The sequence below is a fragment of the Taeniopygia guttata genome, chromosome 6, assembly GCF_048771995.1.
Source record: "Taeniopygia guttata chromosome 6, bTaeGut7.mat, whole genome shotgun sequence".
NCBI classification, from domain to species: Eukaryota; Metazoa; Chordata; class Aves; order Passeriformes; family Estrildidae; genus Taeniopygia; species Taeniopygia guttata.
In genome coordinates, this window is record NC_133031.1 from 18,436,754 (window position 1) to 18,459,399 (window position 22,646).

General features: G+C 45.0%; 1 protein-coding gene across 1 annotated transcript; it reads right to left on the bottom strand.

Annotated features, from left to right (window-relative positions):
- Nucleotides 1–11,528: 11,528 nt before the first annotated feature.
- On the bottom strand, nt 11,529–21,130 carry HIF1AN (hypoxia inducible factor 1 subunit alpha inhibitor). The gene is made up of 8 exons (XM_002194537.7): nt 20,814–21,130; nt 19,621–19,871; nt 18,285–18,433; nt 16,462–16,607; nt 15,870–15,976; nt 15,408–15,471; nt 15,070–15,180; nt 11,529–13,926 (listed from the first exon to the last, which is right to left on the bottom strand). Exons 1-8 carry the CDS (start codon nt 21,054–21,056, stop codon nt 13,882–13,884), a joined length of 1,116 nt encoding a protein of 371 aa, XP_002194573.4. The 5' UTR covers nt 21,057–21,130; the 3' UTR covers nt 11,529–13,881.
- Between the last annotated feature and the right edge of the window lie 1,516 nt (nt 21,131–22,646).

Genomic DNA, 22,646 nt, shown 5'->3' on the forward strand with positions numbered 1-22,646 from the left:
GCCTTCAAACCCTGACAGGAGCCCCTTTGGGAAGGAGGGGTTTAGACAAAAGAAACAAGGAGAATTCCCTCAGTTATCCACCAGCTTACACCAAGTGACTGAACAGCTGCTTTTTGACTTAAAGCTCTCTCCCTGGCTGTGCTTGAGCTGCACAGCTCTTTCAGGTGTGACAGGCAGACCTGCCTCAAGTACCATAGCCTCCATGTGAGTGGGGACAATGGGACAAGTGACTCAGGTGGTTTCATAATCTGTCACAGCAATAGCCAGCACATGCACTCTATCCATCCTACCATCTCTAGTTTGCCCGTTGAGCATCAAACCACCTGCTACAGCAAGCAAGTAAAGTTTGCTGAGGAGCATCTTTCTGTTCTTGACCTGTGTAAATGGCACCACCATCAGTTGCCTGTCTCAGAGAAGTGTTTGAGTCACAGGAGCAGTGGAGATGACTGTACCTACTCAAAGAGAGCAGTCTTCTGGTCCAGCTGCTAATTACAAAGTCTCTCACACAAATACTCATGGACTTTCTCCCCTCCTGGGGTCATAAGACAGAAGGCAGACCCATGTGTCATCCTTCAAAGGACCTTCACCAGGGTGACAGCAACAATCCTTGGGCACAGAAGCAGCTGCCAATGCAGGTAGGACCTTCAGGGCCAGGACAGATACCAGCTGTCCACTGGGAACCATAAAGCCTTCCCTCTCTTAGTATTCCTCAGAAGCACCTCCCCTTGTAAGCAGCACAGCAAAGGATCTCCCAACTAAGCCCACATTTTCCCAGCAATTCCCTGGGGAAACTGTGCAGGGTCCTCTATCAGCCTGTAGTTCATTTGCTCATGCTGAAGGGCAGTTCCATGACTGAGAGCTCACCTGGAAGCCTCCTCTGATGCCAGAGACCTCTATCTAGGCCAAGGCATGCCTCAGGCAAACACATCAAAATAAATACTTACAAGAAAATCCAGCCATCACACATTTAATTCCATCTGCACTTGAATCTGCTCAACCCGGGACCACAGCTCTGTTTGCTTCATCCAGAGGCTTCATGCCTGAGCTGACCCAGGGCAGGATGAATAAAATTACCTCTGATGCATCTGAAATCCATCTGAAGCAAACACAAACCAGAGTGGGGAGCTTTGAGTAGTCCACAGGTCCTGAGGATAAGTTTTCATCTAACACCATGCGTGCAAGCTTCACAAGAGGATTTATGGGTAGACAGAGAAGAGAGCAGAGAGTAGCAGGACTAATGATACCAAGGTACCCAGAGAGGGAAAGCCTTAGTGTTCTTTAGTCCTGCCCTTCCCCGTGGAAATTGGATGGTACATCTCCACCCAAAACCCAGAAGACATGATCCTCTCTCCCAGCTGCCAGGAGGTAAGAGTTGCTGTTCTCAGCAGAAAGCTGACGTAGGTAGGTAGGTAGGTAGGTAGGTAGGTAGGTAGGTAGGTAGGTAGGTAGGTAGGTAGGTAAAGACTTTGTTGCCCTGGACACCACAGGTACCTGATCTAGGAGACCTCTGCCTCCAGATCCATGTGCAGACTGATGACATCAAGCTGGCAAAGGACAGGGATTAGCAACCCCTTATTTCATGTGAGGGAGGGAGACTCAAACCCACTGGGTTTAGTGCTGCAGGAGCATGGAAATACCCATGCCAATACTGCAGCTGGCAACAAGCTACAGCCTATAAGTAATGAAGCAGAGAGTAGAACAGGCAGGCAGCTAGTTCAAGCAAATGCAGAGTCTTTGAAAAGGGATAAATCTTGAGAAGAACTTTACATTCAAAACAGACCACAGCAGAGAGCTTTGTGAGTTTCCTGGACAATCTTTGGAGGGCTGGCTTCATCTGATTGTTACAAGGACAGGGGAATTCTGTAGGTAAATGTATCTGCACTCAGTAGTTCTAGACATGCCTCATCAGCTTGATTTCCTAGTTGTATGACTTCCCTATGGTATTTATGTATCAGAAAGAACAAGAATGCTTATAGATGTAAACACCACAACTGCGTAAACCAGCAGGTGACACAAGGCAAGAAATACAAGCTTTCTTTCTAATACACCACATTTAAAGAGATAAGATTAAAAGCAAGAATTTTTTAAATGGATAAAAACATATACTGAAAATATACTTTATTTAATAACAATTAATTAAAAGCTTCTCCCACCATTATTTTCACTAATTTTATACAGAGTTGAATATGCAAGTGAGGCAGGCATGTTGTCTTACCAAAATCCAGCCCTAGGCAGCCTGCTAGATGAAGCCAAGGACACCATCACAGCCAACCGTGTTCCCTGGATTCCTGGAAAGCAGCCACTTATGGCCAAGAAAAACTGATTTTGTTTATTTTTATTTCATTTGGGTTACTCACAGGTTAGTTTGAGAAGATTTCTCCCCAGACAGCACTGGAATCAGCCAGGCTTTGCTGGGTCAAACTGTTTTCCTAGTTGGTGCCCTCTTTACCCTTTCTGAAGCTGTTCTCCATTAACTGCTGTGCAATTTTGTCTCCCTGATCCAGGACCTCAGGGCAGTCAGTAGAGCCACCAAAGCTATATTCCTCCTAGTATTCCAGCTACTTTCCTGTGTTCTTTGGGAAAAGTACAGCCAGGTGACACTGGCAATGTGCTTTCCTCCCCCTACTCACAGGTAACTTTTTTTCTGTCAGAAAAAGAGGAGTCAGCATTTGGCAAGAGAAGAAAAACACCTTTCTGGTACTCCTGTCACTCAGGTAAAAATCATTTTCACATGCTGGCATGTTCCCTGTAAGTGGTGGGAGCAAAGCAACAGGTTTGGAGACAGACACCCTCTTCAGGCAGTGATTCCCATGGTTTTAGATGTGCAAGATCCAAGTGCAGTTCCAGTAGATGACAGAGCTCCTTGGCAAGATGGGAAATAGTTGCCCTGAGGAAGGATTTGGACTGCTGTGTTTTCTGCAGTAGCTGGAAAGGTGCTATCCTGGGCAGCATAAGCAGATGGAGCCTGAAGGCACAGGAGATGAACAAGACCCAGCTCTCCCTTTCTGGGAGGCCAAGGCAGCCAGTGACCTGCAGTGCCTTCACAGCTCCCGACCTGAGCCAGGCCTGATCAACCTCACCCATCAGTTCTGCCTCATTGACCACACACAACCTCTTCCAACTGCTGCTGTAAACAGCAGGCTCTTGGAGGGGCTGGAAGGTGGCAGTGGTAAGGTTCATGAGCCACCTCCTGGCTCTCTCCTCTCCAAGCACTGCCATGTGGAGGAAACCTTTGGCAGCTGTTTTGTGCTGGGAGACAGGGCTTGTTGAGCTTGGCTGAGTAATCCCAGCCACTCCTGTCACTGCAGCTGCATGCATCCTTGTTCTCCCAACCCAAGGATCGCTGCCTCGCTGAATCACCCCATTAAATTGCTAATATCTTATTGTTCTTTAAGATTTTGAAACTTGCTGCGAAACGTTTACAGATAATTTTTTTTAGCCTGCAGTCACTGTGCCTAATGCCCAGTCATTGAGTGCCATATGTGTTTATATGCACTGCAATTTTCCACTTGATTACATTTTACCACAAACACTTTCATCCACTCCGCAAAGACAGCAGCAACACATCCATAATGTTCAGAGCAGCCCAGACAGACAGAGCTCAGACACAAATGTCTCCACTGGATGGACACTGCAAAATGGAGATTCTTAAAATCAACTGACCCAGTTTCCAATTCTGAAGTCTCCAAGGGCACAAACACCTCAGTCACCTAACAGAATGTGCAAAGTTAATGTCATGCTCCAACTTTCCCATTAAGCACCAGGTGCTGCTTGTAAGTCTGGGACAGCTACACAACATGGACATGCTTGCCAATAACCAAGGGTATCTCAGATTTTCCAGGAGACAGGGGATGCCTGCTACAAACCCAGACTGCTACAAAGTGCTTAACACCTAAACCTGAAAAAATCCATTGGGACAGCAATGGCACAGCACGCAGCACAGACAAGTTCTGAAATTAGATCCTGAACCTCAAAAAATGAAGGCAAGTTCTCCTTCAGCCTTCAACTAACTGGACATAGTCCAGCTTGTCCTTTGTGGGCGATTTCAGCCCCTGATGGCTACACCTTCCCATCTGCAACTAGGCAAGTCACCTTGTCACCTCAAATAGTACAAAGCATCCTGGCCAGAAGGTCAACCTCTACCTGGGGACAGGGGTCCCCTTAACTCTACCTGGCTCAGGGCCACAGCTGTACTGGTGCAAGCAGGTCAGTCTTCCAGGAGAGGAGAAGCAACATGATCTACACAGCAACACTGGCATCCCCGTGTGAGCTTGTACTTTTCACCAGTTCAGCACAGCACAGCACAGAACAGGGAATGCTGGCTCAGCTGCAGCAGTGAGCCAAACCTCAGTACTGTGCTGATGTGGCAATAGTGCTTTTGCTTCTACAGTCCTTGCCCTGCCATGTCCCACCCTCTCCACTGCCTGGTGTGGACACTCACTGTGGGGAAGTGGCAAACATCTGCCATGTAATGATCAACAGCTCTCAATCCATGACCATCCACCTGAGCCTGCATTGCTGAGCAGCTCTGCTGACAGACATAAGGCCAGTTTGATGAGGAAACTCTTCATAACTCTGGAGACCAAAGAAAGTAGCCTAAAACATCCACAAAAGATTTTACATAGAGAAATAGAATAACCTGGTACTTCCCTTACATCCTGGGTTATCTGGGATAACCTCTGCCTTCAGATCTGTGTTCTGCCTTCAGACAGTTTCTTGTGTTATGCCCAAGAAATGTTACTACCTCTTACTGGATGCAAACTGTCCAGGGACAGGCCAGTTTGCATGTCTGCTGCTAATGAACATCCTTGACCGAACTTATGGGAGCAAACATAACCACCTTACACTGGAGAAGAGGCACTAAAGCTGTTAGTGATCACTAGTCAGCCAGCCCAAAGCCAGTGTTCCTCACCCTGGACCCATGAGCACAAGTGTGCAGAAAACAAGGCAAATGAGTGAGTCTAGCTGCCAAGAAGGGCCACCACTGTTCTGCCAAGCATTTACAGCCTCTTTTTCAACAACACTGATTAGCACCACCAGCACAAAATCAATATTTACTTGTGAGAAATGCTGGTTGAGAGAAACCCAGCAGTGACCCTGGCAGACGCCACTCCCAAGACATGGGGCAGCATGTCTGTCAGAGGGAGCACACACTGCCTGCTGGAAAGTGCCTGTTAACTCCTCTTTTGTTTGAGACTTCCTACCTTCCAGACATCTGATGCAGTCAGCCCTCAAGGGGCACATGTGTTTATTCTAGATGAGCTCATTGCCCTCCCTTGAGACTCAGGTTATATCAGTTTTTAGGTCTGTACCTAAAAGGCAACTTTTTTGAAGAGAAAACAAACAACAAGAGGTGTAGGAGTGAGATTGTTTTTTTCCTTGGCTGCTTCACTGAACCCATTCAGCATGCTGCTAAAACTCCCATGCCTTTCAGGCAGGGCAAGAACTCAAGCTCACATGGCAAATAGTAAGAGGGTCTGAGCTGCCTAGACTCAGTTGAGAGCTACCACCTGCCTGGCCATGTCTCACAGGAGAGAAGCTGCATTGAGCTTTGGGGTTTTGCCTGTGTTGTTGTCTCCATCCCACTGCAAGATGTGATGACTTCAAAGCACAGCTCGTTCTATCTACCACGCTCCTTGGTCTAATAAAGAGTTGGAACAGTCTCATGCTGGAGTCTTTTATGTGGGATGAGCCTATTAACTATCTTCTAGGCTCAACTCAGGGCTTATTTACTTGTTTAATGCACGAGACTAGAGAGGATCCCTTGAGTCACTGTATTCAATCTCCTGCCTTATGATACTTGACCACTTTGTCCCAAATCTTTCTATCACATTCCATCTGAATTCTAGCATATCACCTACAACTTCTTTCTCTCATTCACAATCTCTTCTACTTCTGTAAATGTTAGTTATAATCCATCACCCTGCACAAAGGGTCCCTAGACATCCCCAGAGCCCTAAGGAGAATGGTTATTATTACTTCTCATTCCCACTGTGGAGGATATCAGCTTTCATGCATACAAGGGAAAAAATTAATTCTATATGTACAGTTTCCATGCTGATGGGACAGTGGGTATTGTAAAGTTTGATAACAGCAGATGACAAAATCCTTTTGGGAACATCATGCATCTGATATACCATATTTTCAGGTCAGGTGACAGGGCATTTGCAGGAGCAGGTACTGTGGCCCAAGAGCTTCTCAGGCTGCAGGTGAATAGAAGGCATCCTACAAGTCCAGGTGAACCATGACAGAGACTTAGAAGCAACTTCCTTCCTGCACATGACAAAAGGGAGTTTCCCAGGAATACTTGCACATCCATCTGCAAAATCATCCCCATTCTTTTTCACTTGATGATCTCAGCCTGCTCTTCTTTCTCTTCTGACAGCTTTTCCCTCCAGTCACTCTGTTGGAGGCTGATATTTTCCTGAGAAGCCCAATTTCTTCTCAACTGCCTTTGCACTGAAACCAAGATTTGAAGGGGAGCCTCAGGAGAGGGAGGGAGCAAAGTATGACACATTCAAGTTATAGTGAAATGACATATTCATCACAGCTAATGGGGGCCCACATGGCACCCCAACTGGATGCTGCCCCACTGGCCATTTCCCAGCTGATTCTGCTGGAGTTTCCCCCCTGCTCCCCTCTCCATGTTTCTGACGGTGTCACTCCAAGCGAAGTGGCTGATCTGACTGGCGAGAGAACACGAGGGGCGTCAGAGAAGGTGCTCACAGACATTTCTTGGCTGCCTCAAGGAAATAAAGGCCATCGCTGAGCCTGTCAAAATGATTAATCGCTTACAGAGAATGAGGGGGAGGAGGGAGAGGGAGGGAAAAGGAATGGGAGGAAGGAGAAGAGAAAGACAGATGGGATGGGGAGAGCTATAAACAAATAGCAAAAGCAGGAGACACAGGATTGCTTCTGTGCTGGAGAGGAATTGGAAGCAAGAGGCCCCAGGCTGTGCTTGGAGTGAACTGGTGGCAGATGAATGGGTCCTTCACAGCCCCTAATTCCACTTGGAGATTTCTTCCTCAGGCGTGCACCTCTCCCAAACACAGGCTCAAAGAGCACTAAGGCCTGCTCCACCAGAGCAGTGTCAGACCTGACAGCCCAAGTAACACGGTCCTGTGACACCCTGCAGTTCCTGTGATATGACAGACCAGAAGCTTATTACCTCAAATGCCAAGCAAGGCCTTGACCCCAGCTCCACAGCCTGTAGTGGCTGGCATTTGACCCAAATACCCACCAGCACCAGTAATTCTTTGCTGCCAGAAGGATTTTAACCCAATGAAACACAGATGGTTGGGAGCAACTTCTGAACATCAGAGGTCCTGGCAAGGGAGCTTGCAGCAGAATCAGCCCATTGCCTGTGGTACTAATCTCTTCCACAGAAACTACCCCCTCAGATGCTATTATAAGCCCATGGGCCCTCTCTGTGGGCATGGGGACTGTCCTTTTATAGAAGCATACAATTTGACCTCACCCCTTTAGCTGCTTTTAGCTCACTGCATGAGGCCAGTACGGCTTAAGCAGCTCAAGGGGCACAGAGCATGCAGCAGATCTTGTAACACAGATTACCTACACACAGGAGATCCTCCCTTCCTGGCTTCCCAAGAGGTTAAGTCACATCCAAAGGTCCTCCCCATCAAGGCATTCAATGGCAAATCCTGACTATCCAGGAAAAAAAAAAAGCCCATAGCTGACACCGAGACAAAAGTCACACTTGTGCTCCTGCCATCCAGTATAGTGACATTTCTTACAGAAAGGGCAATGCCCTGCCATGTCAAAGTCTGGGATTGCTCAGGGTTTGCTTCAAGTTTGTGAAGTGAATTCTGACTCCACTACCTACTACACCACAACTTACCTTCCCCCTCTACAAAGAGCATAAGGTGCACTCCAAATGTAAACACACATTTTAAAAAGTCCTGTAAATGAGAAACAGCCTTCCTCTTGTGTTCAAGAGGGAATAAAAGACACTACCTGACATACCATCCTAAGCAGTGTGACCCTAACTGCTGTCATGATGAGCCCTGGATGAAAAACCCTGTTAGATCCTGTCCTGAGATCTACTGTTTTCTCTTTCATTTGAGTTCCTGGGGTGAACACTAGCCACGGGAAGAGGCTGAAAATCCAAGCTGCTGTCATTTGTCTGAGCTAGAGCCAGAGCCAGCTGGAAATGAGACAACATGGCTTCAGCTCTCCCCTTTTGTTCTGGTTTAGGGCAAATCTGGGAGAAAACCTTGAAAGGGGTTCCTCTAGAAAGCAGATTCAAATAAGCCCCTCCCCCAACTGGTCCAGGAAAATATTTCCTTAGGAAAGTGGAAAAAAATTGTTTATTTAACAGGCAAAGTATTCACCAGCACAAAAATGAACAATACTAAACATCAAAACCTCTTGCTGCTCTGAAGAGATGGCAAATTCAGAAAGTCCTCTTTGTGGGGCTATAGTTCAGCTCAGGCAATCTGTTAGTCCCTCCCATGCTGGAATGCAGTGTCCTGGGCCCCATGGGCCACAGGTGTGAGCTCTGGGGTTTTACCTTTGTATCTGCTTTGATTCCCAGTCACAGAAAGAGTAATCACCATGATGGAGACCTTCACCTCACGTAAATGACCCAGCCTTGCAAAGACAGGAACTGCCACTGAAGTCAATGGATCCAGTAAGCTTAAGTCTTCAGATGAACCAACCAACGCTGTATGCTCCGCAAATCATCTGTCATGCCCCCTCCCAGGTAAGAGCTGTTGATTAATCAGAGGCAATGCCTCTTCCTGCAAACTATACCAAGGTTTTTAACCTGACAAGACCATGAATGACAGCTGTAGGAAAAACAGGTAACATAGATTTCATAGGTACGATAGTTTGATCAAAGCCAACAAAACCCAAACAAAAGCATATAGTGGATTGTGCATGACTGGATGATGAGATAAGACAGCTAATGACAGACACAGAGAAGTCACCATTGCCTTATTTTCTTTACCTGTCATGCAGTCCATCAGGTTCTTCCTCACTCTTGTAGAAAATGACATTATCAGGAAAAGAGCCTGAAACTGCTTTCATGTTGGCTATCTCTCCTAAGCTTTCTGTGTGCCAGTCAGCTTTCTTGCCTGCTCTCTTCCACACCACAAACTGCAAGATGTGGAGAAAGGCGACAGAAAATTTAAGATGTTGTTTCTATGTTTTTTGCTGTCAGTTTGTGGCCAGGCACCGAGATGGAAGCGCAAGGTGTCAGTGGGGGAAGGACTGGTCTCTCAGATATGCTCTCTCCCTTACTAAGTAGGACTGGAAGGATTTTGCCATGCTGCCTTCCTCCCCAAACTTCCCAAGCCAGACAAAACCCTCTTTGCTGCTCTGTACCTAGGCAGAGACGGCTCTGTGGAGCAACATGAGCACTTAGTTATGCATCTTGTGGACTTGACTGTGGCTCTAGTGGCTGCCTCCATTGTTTGTGGGATATTCTCCCCCCCTTCCCTCCTTCTAACAAAGATTCTGATTAATGATCGCTCATTCCTAATTGTCAAATTTCTTTTCCTTCATCCTGTGTCTAATCACCAGTGACAGAAGCCATTACGCAAATGAGAGCAGACGACTTCCCACAACTGTTCTCGTTGGTAAAAGCCTTGTAATTTAAAGCTCTGATTTGTAGAGGAAAGCTGCGTTTCCCCAAGGCGTCCGGGCATCTGTTCCACTTACACTCCAAGAGCCTCGACTTCCGCTCCCTCCCCCCACAATTAGTCCTCTGCTTGCAACAAATATTTGACTTTTCAAGGCAGTAATTAGAACTTACTTTGCATGTGTTTGTCACAGTAACAGCATCTTTCCCTTTCCATCTAGGCAGAAGCAATGCAGAGACGTGCCCAGGGAAGATGGTGGCTTCATGGCTTCCAAGGACATTGATGGGAGAGGTGCTTTCTGTTCCAAAACAGGAACAGAAGATGAAAACCAGAAGCAAGAATGCAAGGAAGCTTCTCACACACAGGGCAGAAATGCATTTCTCTAAGTGCAGAAACACATGAGCAAAGGCAGTACCTCTGTTGCAATTGCTGCTATGCTTCCAGGGCTGAGACCATGCATTAACAAAGGCCTGCTAGGAGATTGCTGAGACCCTGAGAGCTCTACCCCTATTCTAGGCTTTAAAGCACAGTTGGTTGTGTTCAAGGTCAGCTTGGCCATTGAAAAGAGCCCTTGCAAACAAAAGAAGTCTCGGCCTAGGCCTGCCCCTTCTCTCAAGAGCTGCTTTGATGCCAAGGGTGACCCCTTGCCCTCAGCTGAGTTAGACTGCACTGCAGCTGTGTCTGATACCTCCTCAGCCCAGGCCTGATCCTCACCTCCTGGCTTCACCTTGGACCTGATTTATCACTCCAAATTTCCCTACAATGAGCATGACCCTGCTCAACAAGGATGTGAACAAGTGGATCAATTAAAAAACCCATGCGCGTCTCTTTACACAGGAAAGATTCTGCAGCTATGATTTATAAGGATTAAGACTTCTCCTCAGAATAATCCCACTTTTTAAGGAGCAGGGAAATGAGAAGAAAAAAGAAAAGAGAAGAAAGGTATTAAGGGACCTAAGTTAATAAAAGAAAACAAGACTATATGTAAAAGTGAAAAATCTTGGCCTCTGACCTAGTTTTCAAATGAGAACATTCTCATCCCTCAGTTTCCTCTGCTCTTTGCACCTAAATATTTCTGAGCATTGTGATGCCACCTGTACATTATCCAAGAGGCAATGCAGAGCTGAAAGGATCAGACATAGCAGAACACAAAGTTCAGCGGAACACATGCAAGGGTGTTCAGAGATGATGATCCCAGCAGGGAAGGGTGAGCACTCACAGTCAGACTTCTTGCCCTTGGCTTTCCTACTCCCTTCACATTCACCCTGTCCCCCAAGGGTCTGAGGAGAGTGCCATTTGCAGTGGGCCAGGCTAAGGCATCTCTCTCTCTCCCACAACACCAACATCCCTCACCTACTATTCATCTCTTCCCTGTTTTACTACATCTTAGCCATTTGTTCAAAATTAGTCAACATTTCACCAATGGTTAATTTCAAGATTGCTGTGGAGTTAATATTACTGTAAAATAACTTCTCTTTACTAGGTAGAGAGGACTCCAGCTCCCAAGGCTGCTAACATACAGCACAGGTACACACAGGAAGCTTCCCCCCCAAAATCTCTATGACAATAATTGAGGTCATTAGGCCTGCTTGTGTAGCTTGCTCTGTCATCCAGTCAGAGTATGGTGACACCATTCAGGTCAGCAGGGAGGGGAATTCTTCCCTTCCCACCAACACTTCTTGTTGACAGGGTACAAGCACACCATCTTACTCCCAGCTTTCCTTTCAGGCTTCTGAAGTAGTTGGAGAAAGTTGTGAAGACACATAATAATGCAATTGGTGTTGCTGTTTTGAAGGCAATTCTGGAGACCAACAGCCTTCACCAGCAAAGAACTCAAGTGAAGTTGTCAGACTGAAAGGTAGCTTTATACACACATACCTTATAGAACTCTTCTACACAGACACTCACAAAATAAAAGCCACACGATTCTGTTGTTCAACATTGGTTGTATTTAAGAACTACACTTCAGAAGGTACCATGTGTTTGTCACACCCCACCCCCTTCACACACACCCCTAGCAGAGAACACACAGCTTCCCAATACCATGGCAAGGGGCATTGAAAGCACAAGGTGAAAAGGGAAGGGGGAGGGAGTCAGTCCATCAGTGCATTATAAATGAGCTTTCACAAAGTCAAGTGCAGCAAAACCTTTTCAGACACTTTAAAAGTTAGACCTTTGGCAAATAAAAGAAAAAAAAAGGGATCCTAAAAGTTCTGCAAGTACCATTCTCTCTCCACATGGGATATAAATTCCCACCCTGAGCTTCAAGAGTTGATGGTGTCTAACAAGCAGTACTGAAGACTACCATGTGCTGAATAAATAGCACAGAAATGGGATTTAATTTGAGCATCTTTCTACAAAGGGCATGTGCCCAAGATTCCTGGGAAGGCCTTGCTTTTGGGCAGTCAGAAGGTTCTTCCCCAGTTGTCCAAAGGCTGAGCATTAATAAGCATTCAGCTGAGTGACCTTCGTCTGGATCTACCCACAGCTCTGGAGAGTCTGCAACATGACAGTCAGACTACTCAGTGACACACATTTCTTGAACAAGGACCCTGTAGCTGCCAACTAAACTTCATTTATTCTGACCAGTAAAGCAGCCAGAAAACTTGCCTCAGGACCTCCTGTTTGAGAAACCTTTCACTTTTGTGAAACACAAGCCCACTGCAAGTGGTACATGAACTGTCCCAGCAAAAGATGGGACCTGAGACCAAAAATGGAGCACTTCTCAAGTAGCACGTTACACTTTCATCAGAACCCACATCAGAACAAGCCCAGCACAACAGGAAAACACTGGGAAACTCTCAACAACATAAATTTTACATTTTCTGGGATGAGATATGTGGGCTATGAAACAGCTTCTCCCACCTCTAGCTTTTAGAGCCCATTACAACCGCATCAAAAGTACAAGACCTTTGCACCACCCCCCAAACCAGGGACAGCAGTGCAGCACACCTCAGGGAATAAAAAGCCAGCTTCCACATGAGCCTAAGGCTTCTGCATGGAAGAGGAGAAGGAGAGCAAAGTTATTTTTCAGAGTGATTACTGAGGACTCAAACAGAGGCATATCTGGTTCCTGTGCTCTGGTCTTGTCACTTCCCAGTCTGCCATGTCAAGTCCCAGAACACAAAAAGGATCAAGATAAACTTAATCACATTTAAACAAAAAGCCCTGAACTCTTTCACATGACTGTACAAGGAAGAGAACCACACACTGGCATGGATTTAACTGATGGACAGGAGCCTCACAAAATCACACAAACATGCGCACTTGTGCGCAGCCACACACACTTGAGTTCTTGCAGTTTCAGTAAAAAGGGCACTTTCCTGTGTTAGTCTCAGGAGCCAGCACCCTGCTGGGGAGAAGTGAGGCTCTGTACTATCTGACACTGTGTTTTGAGCTCAGCATCCCTTGGAAACTTAATTTAAAAATGTGGCTTAATAATTCAAGACTTGGAGAGTGCCCTGGCATATATGCATCTCCCTTCATAATGCTACATCCTCTTTTAGTCATACTGCAGCTTCAAAAGAGCAGGAGAGAAAGCTTCACTCCCCAGAAAAAGCTGTCAGAAAGGAGGTTTATCTAGACTCATACAAGACAGATGTTATTTGGACAGCATAGGATTTGGTGCTCACACACAAGATAAATTCATTCTGATCTCTACCCTGTACTACATCCAAAGCATAGATGTCTTAGGTTCAAGTAACTGAATCATTTGTCCAGTTGCTCAGTACACACAGGCCATCTTATATGTTCATTTCCATTAATAGAAAAAGGTGCCAGAGTTGAGCAGGGACAGGTCCTCTAACAACAGAGGACTGTGAAACCTAACATTTCCCACCTTATATCCACTGCCACCACCAACACACAAACCCAGCCAAGAGGTCCAAACCCCATGAGGCTGAGGAAACAATATTGCTCCTGGTTATCCTCCAAGCTCTTCTTCATATGCCTGAAAATCCTGAAGTAACACATCCAAGTGCCAGAAGCCATGCTCCTTGTTGTGGCAAACAGGGCAGAGGGAAGAAAATAAACAAGTTAGTGAGCATGAATCCAGCTTCCAGTAAGTGCAGACTCTTTCTTGGGAGGTTCAGTTAGATGAGAGTGGAGGATGAATAGGGTACTAATGGTTTTGCAGTTCCAGTAGCCCCTTTAATGTAGTGGGGCCAGGATAGGCCAGGAAACCCATCAGTCTGTTAAGTGCTGCGTGCAATACTAGCGCTCAGTATCTTCCATTGCTTGTGAACAAAGCAGCTCCAACATCAGCCAGGGGCACCAGGCATTAGTCATACCGGCCCTTAATCATCATATTCAACAAGGGACCCACCTGTTCAAAGCAAAAACAGGTCATTAGCCAGGACAGTTACACAGAAATGGCAGTGCAGAGCCTGCTCTTGCTGCATCACAGAGGCCCAAGATACACCTAATCACTTTCAAAGTATTTTCTAGAAAAACACTGGGGCACCCACAAACACATTCTTAAAATACCCTACCAAAACTGCAGGGTTCTCTGCCAGCACCTGACTTCAGGTCACAACAAAACATTCCATGCAGAGTGGAAACATGCTTGAAACATTTTCACTTGCCACCCAACATTTGTGATTTCTAAGTAGATGCTATTAAAGGAAGTCAATAGTCATCACGGGTTGCTTTTTTCAGGAAGAGATGGAACATTCTCACTCATTGAATCCTCTCTGGTCCCTGAGGTCAGCAAGAGGTGGGGGCTACAAATGATGATTTTGCTAAGGGTTTTTTTTGGTTTAAGACCACTTCCACGTCTCAGGACTGCCTAATCACGGAGGGAAGTTCAGAATGCTATGGCAGTAATCTCAGGGGAGAAGCTAAAAAGGAGTGTCTGCACAGTGGTAAGGATTACAGACCATGACAGCATTTCTATCCTCGACCTGCATTCCCACTTTCAGATGATCAGATCTTCAAACGCATACTCTTAGTACCTCAGTCTTTATAGACTTAGTACCTCAGGGCTTTTTTTTTTTTTTCCCAGATAGTTAAGATTGCAAAGAAATCAGAGATGAGCAAGAGATATGCTAAAGATGAAGCACATGAATTAATAGAGATTTCTCCTATTTAAGACACTTGGATTCAACAGGTGAAACAGTTTTGGGGTTTTTTTTTGCAAATAATGGGTATCATTGCTGCACAGAAGACTAAGGAGTGTTTGGGAACAACACTTTCCTGGAAGTGTCCAAAGTCAAAATACACTTTTTCCCATATACAAGAACAACTACTTCATTGTTTGTAGTGGTCCTTTCCAGAATTATAATTTTAAGAGCTTGCATTTTTGTTAAGCAAATGACCTTTAGAAGACTGCAGGAGGAATCAGCAAAAGAGCAATCCTGCTTTCTCCCACCCTCACTGTGGCACCTAGAGAGCCAAGTAGCTGTCATCGCAAGTTTTGCATTATGCCTTAACAATTTCAACAGCAGTGACCACGTGGTTCTTTCCATACCTCTTGTGGATTTCCTAAGGCTTCTCCCAGCATCTTCTCAATGTTCCTCATTATTGCCACTTTCTGATGAGCCTTTAATGGATACTCAATTCTCTTTGGGGTTGGGGCACCCTGAAATATCAAAAAGAGCTCATTTGCATGCTTCCTGTATTGGCAGCTTATTCCACTGTACCCCAGACACCCAGTTCTTCACACACACAACTCTGAAGAGGAAAAAGTAGCTTCCAGAAGCAAAGGACTTGGTGCCATGACGTTCTCATATTGACAATGTGCGCCAATACATCTCTACCTGAAAAAATCATCTGGAACAGAGTTATCCAAGCTGTGCTTGTACTCACCTTGTACCAGAAGTTCACAGTGATGGTAATCCCCCCATTCAGGAGAGACTCAATGTGGTGCCACCTGCATGGAAATCACATAAAAAAAAAGAAAAGAAACTATTGCTGAAGCTTACAGTGAAATACCTTGGATGATGAGTTCAGACAGCACTAGACAAGTCTGGCCCTATACCTCCTGCATCAAGACCTCAAAACTTCTGGAAACCTCTCCTTATTTAAATATAGATCCTTTTCTCACACATGTTAGTGAGTGCATGTACAATTAAAGTAGATGTTAGGGAGAATTACTATTCCCATCCAACAAACAGGAATTAGAAGCATGCTGGCCCAAGATATCACAGAAAATATCACAGTTGCTGGAGAAGTAAAAACAAAATATTCTTAAGAGTCAACCCAGCACTAAGTATAAAACATTTTAAACCTCTGTTTTTTATCACAGTGCAGTCCTGCCATCCTTCTTACCAGTACATAGGTATGTACAGCACGTCCCCAGGACCCACCACTGTCTCATAGCCAACCACATTCCGGAAGTTTGGAAACTTTTCATAGTCAGGATTGTCAAAATCCACCTAATAGAAGAAAACATTAAGAAACTCAGAACCATTTCCTGCAATGACAGTCCTCATTATTGGCTCTCAGTGTCAAATCATCCTGGTTTTTCTTACATGGCTTTTACATTTCTGTTTGTATCTTAACTTCATTGTGAGGTCCTGCAGTACCCTCCAAGTACCATGCAGGTAGGATCTTGCAATTTGTCTGTCAGCAAATCTGTGTTTGACCAAGTGAGCAATGAAACAGAACAGAGAAGGTAGCCAACTGCAGACTTGTTCTGTATCAGTAAGAAGGTTTTTACGGCCCTAGCACTCGTGAGTCGGAACCAGATACAAACAGAAAACCACCAATGCATTCCCCACTTAACAAAACTGAGCAGAGGTTTTGCAAATGCTCAGCAAGTGTTTTTACAGCTTTAACTCCAGTGCAGTTTCCTCCCACCTAGCATCTTTACAAATGCCCATTTTTGGCATGGAGCAGAGAACAGATCTGCTACTCTCACCTGGCTCTGTCTGTCACATGGATGGTGCACAGGATAAGGGTAGAGGCATTCAAACTGATCAGGAGGAAACAGGATACACCTCTTGTAACCCTTAATCTGAGCAAAGAAGTTCTGTTGCTCGTCATAATGAGCTGGTGTCACATTCCCTACACAGAGAGAAAAGAGAATCAAGACACTTTCAGGTATGAAAGAGAAGCAAGTTATATTCCTTGCTGAAGACAGAAAATATACTCCCACATATTCAGAAACTAAACAAGGAAAATGACAATAGGAATGTTACAAACACCCTATCAGTCAGCCTTTATTGAGGAGTTGCTGCTCCACTTAATTTCCATTCTAAATCCATACTCAGCAATTTATGCTCTACAGGATTAGTATTTCCAGCTTGTTTCAATGAACAGCAGATGCTGAATGTTGATAGGAAGCTTTTTCATAAAGCACTTTGTTTAAATGACAAGTTGTGGAACAGACTGTCTAAGATTATTAGTCTAGAGAAAAGGAGTTCAGTGGTCAGATTTGAAAAGTCCCAGAAGTTTTTCAAGAAAACAAGTAAACAATCTCTATCACTGGAGCTCCCAATAGCACCCGCTCAAGTCTGATTAACAGTGCTTGACTGTTGCCACTAGATCTTAAATTTAATCAAATCTTTAAATACAGTGGCATCTTTTGTACCCCTCACAACTGTTTTTTAGGCTGTTTGCCAATTCAGATATTACTCTCTTGGCCTGCAAGAATTAAGATAACAGTTAACCTATTAACTGTAACTTCGTTAAATAGATCATATGATCACATGCTGCTCTAAAGACATTCCTCTTTCTAGCACATGCTGCTTCAAGACAATTCCTTGGTTCTTGTGCTAACCTGTTAATAGGATTTCAGTGATTATATGGCCTGTAAGGAAGTGTTGGTCCACTGATTTTATATTATGTTCTTTCAGCTAGTAAAATAAGTGGCAAAGACAAATCAATGTAGGTTGAGTATGACTTGGTGCAAAGGGGAGAAAACCATCCAAGGTGTGTAACTGAACAATTATAAGTGGATATGTTGGCTACATTGATTATAGGCCCTCCTACTTCACAGAACAGTGTACATTTCTTCCCCAGTTATTGAGATTACTTTCTAAAAGAATGTTCTCCTTGTCAACAGCCTAGTGGTACCTGTGTCTTCTAAGGCATCTGCCTCTAGTCAGGCTCCACATAAATTTGGAATTCTATTCTATCCAAATTCTTTTAGAATTTACCCACCTTCAAGTTTTTTACTGTCCTCTCGCCTTTCAAGAAAAAAAAAAAAAAACAGGTCTTAACCAAAAGAGAATTCTTCCTCACAGTGTACTAGCTCAAATAAGAAAAAAGCCTTCACAAAATAATCAGATTTCCTCCTGGGCAGACATTGGACATACTCAGAAAAGCCCAGACATCTAACACTGTTCAACTTGCAAACCTTTCTGCATTTTGAATCTGCAGGCTTCAAATCTACAGAGCTTTTTAAATCTATAGTGCCTGAAGCATGCAAGCAGCAAACAGATCCCAGGATATGATTAGTAGTTACTAGAAACACAGTCCCACCAGCATCACACAGAGCCTTTCCATGAGCACTTTACATTCAGGCATTCACAGTACATCCCTGGCAAAATGCAGATTATTCCTTTCCTTCTTTTCTCTTTATAACCCAAGTTAAGGTGTGACAACAGTCTCCTCCCAGCACAAAGCTTTACACCACCTCCTCTTCAGGAAAACACAGAAACTAGGGGAAAATCCATTTGAAAGACAGAACTGCTGATGCAATCTTCTCTCTTTCTCCTCCAGTCTGAGGAAGCTATTTACCTTCCATGCCAATAAGAAGCAAGTTAGAAGTCAGTTGACCCCAGCCACGTTTCCCTTGCTGCTTGTTAATCCAGTTCCAGTTGAAGCCAAGGAAATCCACTACAATCTTCCTTCCAACTGTGTCATTCAATGTTTGCTGTAGATATAGCCTGAATTGTCCAAGAGAGAAAGCAGAAATCAAGTATTAAACTTTGTCATGAGGACAGACATACTCTGTCTCTTCAAAGATTTCAAAACAGAGAAGTACTTCCTAGAAATTCTGTTCTACCACTACACAGCTTCAACACCTGTGGAAGGAAACAGTTCCAAAAAGTCTGCAAACTTTGCTGTAAAGTTTCCCAATACAGAAGAGAACAGATCTTGGTTCAACTTGAACAATTACAAGGGAAAAACGTAATTTTAAGGAAGACTAACCCTTTCACAGGGCAGGAGGAGAAAACTCTAAACAGATCGGCCATTATCAAATATCTACTCCCTAGATGAATCCCTCTAACTTGCCTGCAATATCAGTTACCTCTTCTAGCAGAACTAAATGAGGGAAAGAGAGGGCTCAGGAGAGCCTGCACATTTCAGTATCCAGTTACTTAAAGCCATGGTTACATTCAGACATAGAGGATCAGAAGAATCTAACATCTGCAGCAACAATCACAGTATTACAGACTGCTGTCTGCAATGCTGGAAGAAAACGCATTTTTAAGAGCAAGGACTGACTTCTCTCTTGGAAAAAGCACACCCAAACCTGAGAAAGAAGAGAAAGGCATAGATGACAAATGGGCATGGCTACAGTCTTGCTTCCAGTTAAAACACGATTAAGCACCTGTAATTCCTTTTAGAGGGCTGTGACTGGAGTCCAGTTGAAGCTCATCTCAGTAACCTACAGCTCTGTTAGCTGTTAGTGGCACAGGCCATCACCCCCAGTACACGGCCCGTGCACAACCTGGCCTCGTACTTCCCGAAGAGGGTTAGCTCCAGCTGCCCTGGGATTCTGTGGGAAATGCCATAGCCTACACCTTTACATCAGACAACAAGCTTCTCTACCAATACCACAGTCTGCAAAAAAAATGGTGAAGTTTAATTCTTTCTCTATACAAATCCTGGCTCACATAGAGGAAAAAAAAAAATTCCCACAGCCAGTGTGAACAGTTTGTTTGGTAAGACTTTTCTAATACGGTAAAAAGGCTGCTGTCAACTAGAAGCCCTGCAGGAAAAGCAGGATTATTAACAAGAAACAAACAAAAGTCCAAAAAGTTCAGGATACTTGAATCATCAACAGCCACTGAAGAGAAACTTAGATTTGACGAAACAAAGAAACCTCCAGACTCCACTTATCACTTACCTCTCAGCACTCCCTTTTTGTTGTATTTCTTTGAGTCTGTCCACAAACTCGGCAAACTTCATTTCTTCCCTGCTTGACTTGGGTTTGAAGTTCTTAAAATTGGCCATTTTTTTCTCATCGTAGTACAAAAACTTGTGTGTGCTGGCACTATACACTGAGAAGTCCCCATTGCCAATGTTTTCCTGGAGGTAGTCCAGGTCCCATTTCAGGGCAGGATAAACCAGATTTGTATCTGTCAGCACCACTGGCTCCTGGAGAGAAACAGGAAGTTTATTAATTCAAAGACCTCTTGAACTTAAGAGCAAACACTGCACCCACAAAAACTCCCTTTCAAAATAGGGAATTGGAAAAGGCATTTTAAGTAATCATATACCTTGTTCTGGGGAGAAAACCAAGCAAGACATTATAGGAAATTTTAAGAAAGTGTTGGCCTGGGGCTACAGTCAGCTCCTGGTAGCAATGGGACGACAGATTGTACTATCTACTTAGCCAATCTCTATCAGCAAGGTTAGACAAACAATAGCTGGCAACACTTCTGGGCCTGCTTGGTCCTGCCACGTAGCCAGACACACAGGAGATTCTGGCTGGTCACTTCCAGCCTCAGCTGTGAAGGAGTACATGCCAGCAAAAAGACCCCTCTGAATCCAGAAACAGAACTCATCTCTTTTCTCACAGGACTGCAAAGAACCACCATCAAAAATCTGACCATCTCTTCTACAGCAAAAGAAGAACCTTTGCAAAGGGAAGACAAAGTACATTGCCTACGTCCTCATCTACCTAAGCAACCTAACCGAGGCAGCACTGTGTTTCCATGCTGTGCATACACACCTTGCCTTCTTGCAGATTTTTCTCAAAAAAAAACCAACTACCAAACCTACCAAAAGGAGATCGAGCTGGTACAGAACCAATACGAGAGCCACCACTGCAAAGCAATATTTACATGTGTGGTCGCTGGCACTTAGAAAACAATCAGTATGTGCCCAGGGGTTTACACAACGTTCCCACAACTTCCATCCCGATAACAAAGGGCTTAAATCAAGCGTTTCCTGCAATTTCACAATTCAGCGCTGTAGCACCAAAGAGAAATGTGCACTACAGCAGAGGAACGGGAGAGCGGCTACACCAGAGCCCGCGCGGTGCCCAGGACGGACAGGGCCGGGATGAGGAGGTGACCGCGCCCGGGACCCCCTCACCTCGTTCTCGATGAGCTCCTCGGCGCGGGGGTCGCTGTGGCTGAGCCGCGGGATGGGCCGTGTCTCGAAGGAGTAGCGGCGGAACTGGGAGTCGCTCCAGCCGGGCCCTGCCGCCACCGCCGGGCCCTCCCGGCAACCCGCGTGAGCCGCCGAGGAGGAGCAGGAGGAAGAAGAGGAGGAGGAAGAGGAGGAAGAAGAAGAAGAAGAGGAAGAAGAGGAGGAGGAGGACGAGGCCGCCGCCATCGCCGCCTCCACCGGAGAACCCGTACCAAGGCAGCCGGAAGCGGAAGTGCGCGCCCAGGGCAGGGCCGGAAGCGGAGGGCGAAGGCGGAGGGCAGAGCGCCATGGAGAGGGCGGGAGCGGGGGGCGGCGGCGGCAGCGTCCCCGCGCGGGCGGAGGCTGCAGGGGCCCCGCTGCCCTCGGCCCGCTCCCTTCCCGAGCCTCTGGGACGCCCGGCAGGGCAGGGCCCGCTGCAGGAACAGAGAGGATCATTCCTGCGCGTCCTGGCCGCGCCCCGTGCCGCCCCGCGGGCCCTCAGCCGCAGCGATGTCCCTGCAGGGAGGGGAGCGGGCGCCAGGCTGCCCCCGGGCCTTCCCAGCGCCCCGAGGGAACGGCGCGGCCCCGGTGCGCCCGCGGGGCTCCGCGCCTGGCAACCGGCGCCGGCATTTACACCTGCTGAAAAACCAATGCAGCACTGCAACCAACACCCGGCCTGTGATAGCGGCTACATCATTTTAGCAGGATTTCATGAACTGTGTGACTGAAGCTGGAGCTGTTGAATTATTTTCTTATTGTGAAAATCACTTGGTTTTTAAAATTTTTAAAGGTTAATAATAATAAAATGGTTATAAAATAGTAATACAATTAGAGTAATAAAGTTTAGAGTTAGGACATAAGACAATAAAAAGCAAAGAATTACGGACGTTTGAATGCTCTTGGATACTAAGTCACGAAAAGCATACTTCGTGAACAAAGGAATAACTTTTAAAGCAATGGTCTGTTGCATATTCATATATCTTTCATGGTTATGCATATATTCTTTTTAAAACAAGAACTCTGTTGTATGTCAATTGTTTCCTTTAATCCCCAAGGTGTCTTCGAGTCTGAACAACGCCTGAATCAATTAGCTTCTTCTGATAAGAAAACCATAAATTCCTTTTCTCTGGAAGATTTAGGTGTTTTTTGAAGCGAGTATCTATCTCGTTCCTAAAAAAAAAAAAAAACCAAAACAACAACAACAAAAAAAAACTCCCCCCACATACATAGTCTCTATTTTAACATTATATTAAAACCTAAAACTATATTTAACACACTACTTAACAGAATACAACATAACTTTCTAACATTACACATATAATATTCATTGTAATATTTACAAAAAGCCAATAATAAAATATACATTTTTCACAATATTATATGTATATTAAGTGAGACAAAGTCTACATTTGGCTATTAATCTGCAAACAGCAAGACTGATGATCGCTGTTTCCCAAGAATGCGCGCCACATTAGGCATCAGCTCTGGAGAAAATTTTGGTCTCTGGCATACAAGGGTTTTCATCTTACAGTAGCTGGGATTTGTTCTGCCTGCATAGATCTTTGCCTTTGTGATAATAATGCAGTTTCCCTTTGTCCTCCCAAAATTTATTAATATACTTAATTTCTGGGAAAAGGAATGCCCTCCCACCTTTTAAAATCTACAGCATTTCTGCTGTACAGGTTTACAACATTTTTTACTATGTATTTGCAAATATATTTGGGTGTTTAGGAAACTTGAAACACAGCTGTGGAAAACTCAAACGTAATTTAGAAAATAAATACCCAGTGGTGAAGA

Bases quoted from the DNA above. Each gene is read 5' to 3' on its own strand.
- HIF1AN (XM_002194537.7), bottom strand. From the start codon at position 21,056: ATGGCGGCGGCCTCGTCCTCCTCCTCCTCTTCTTCCTCTTCTTCTTCT. The intron at 16,608-18,284 runs GTAAATAGCTTC...CTCTCTGTGTAG, and splicing joins GCTTCTTATTGGCATGGAAG to GGAATGTGACACCAGCTCAT. The intron at 13,927-15,069 runs GTATGGAAAGAA...TGCTTTGAACAG, and splicing joins CCTTAGGAAATCCACAAGAG to GTGGGTCCCTTGTTGAATAT.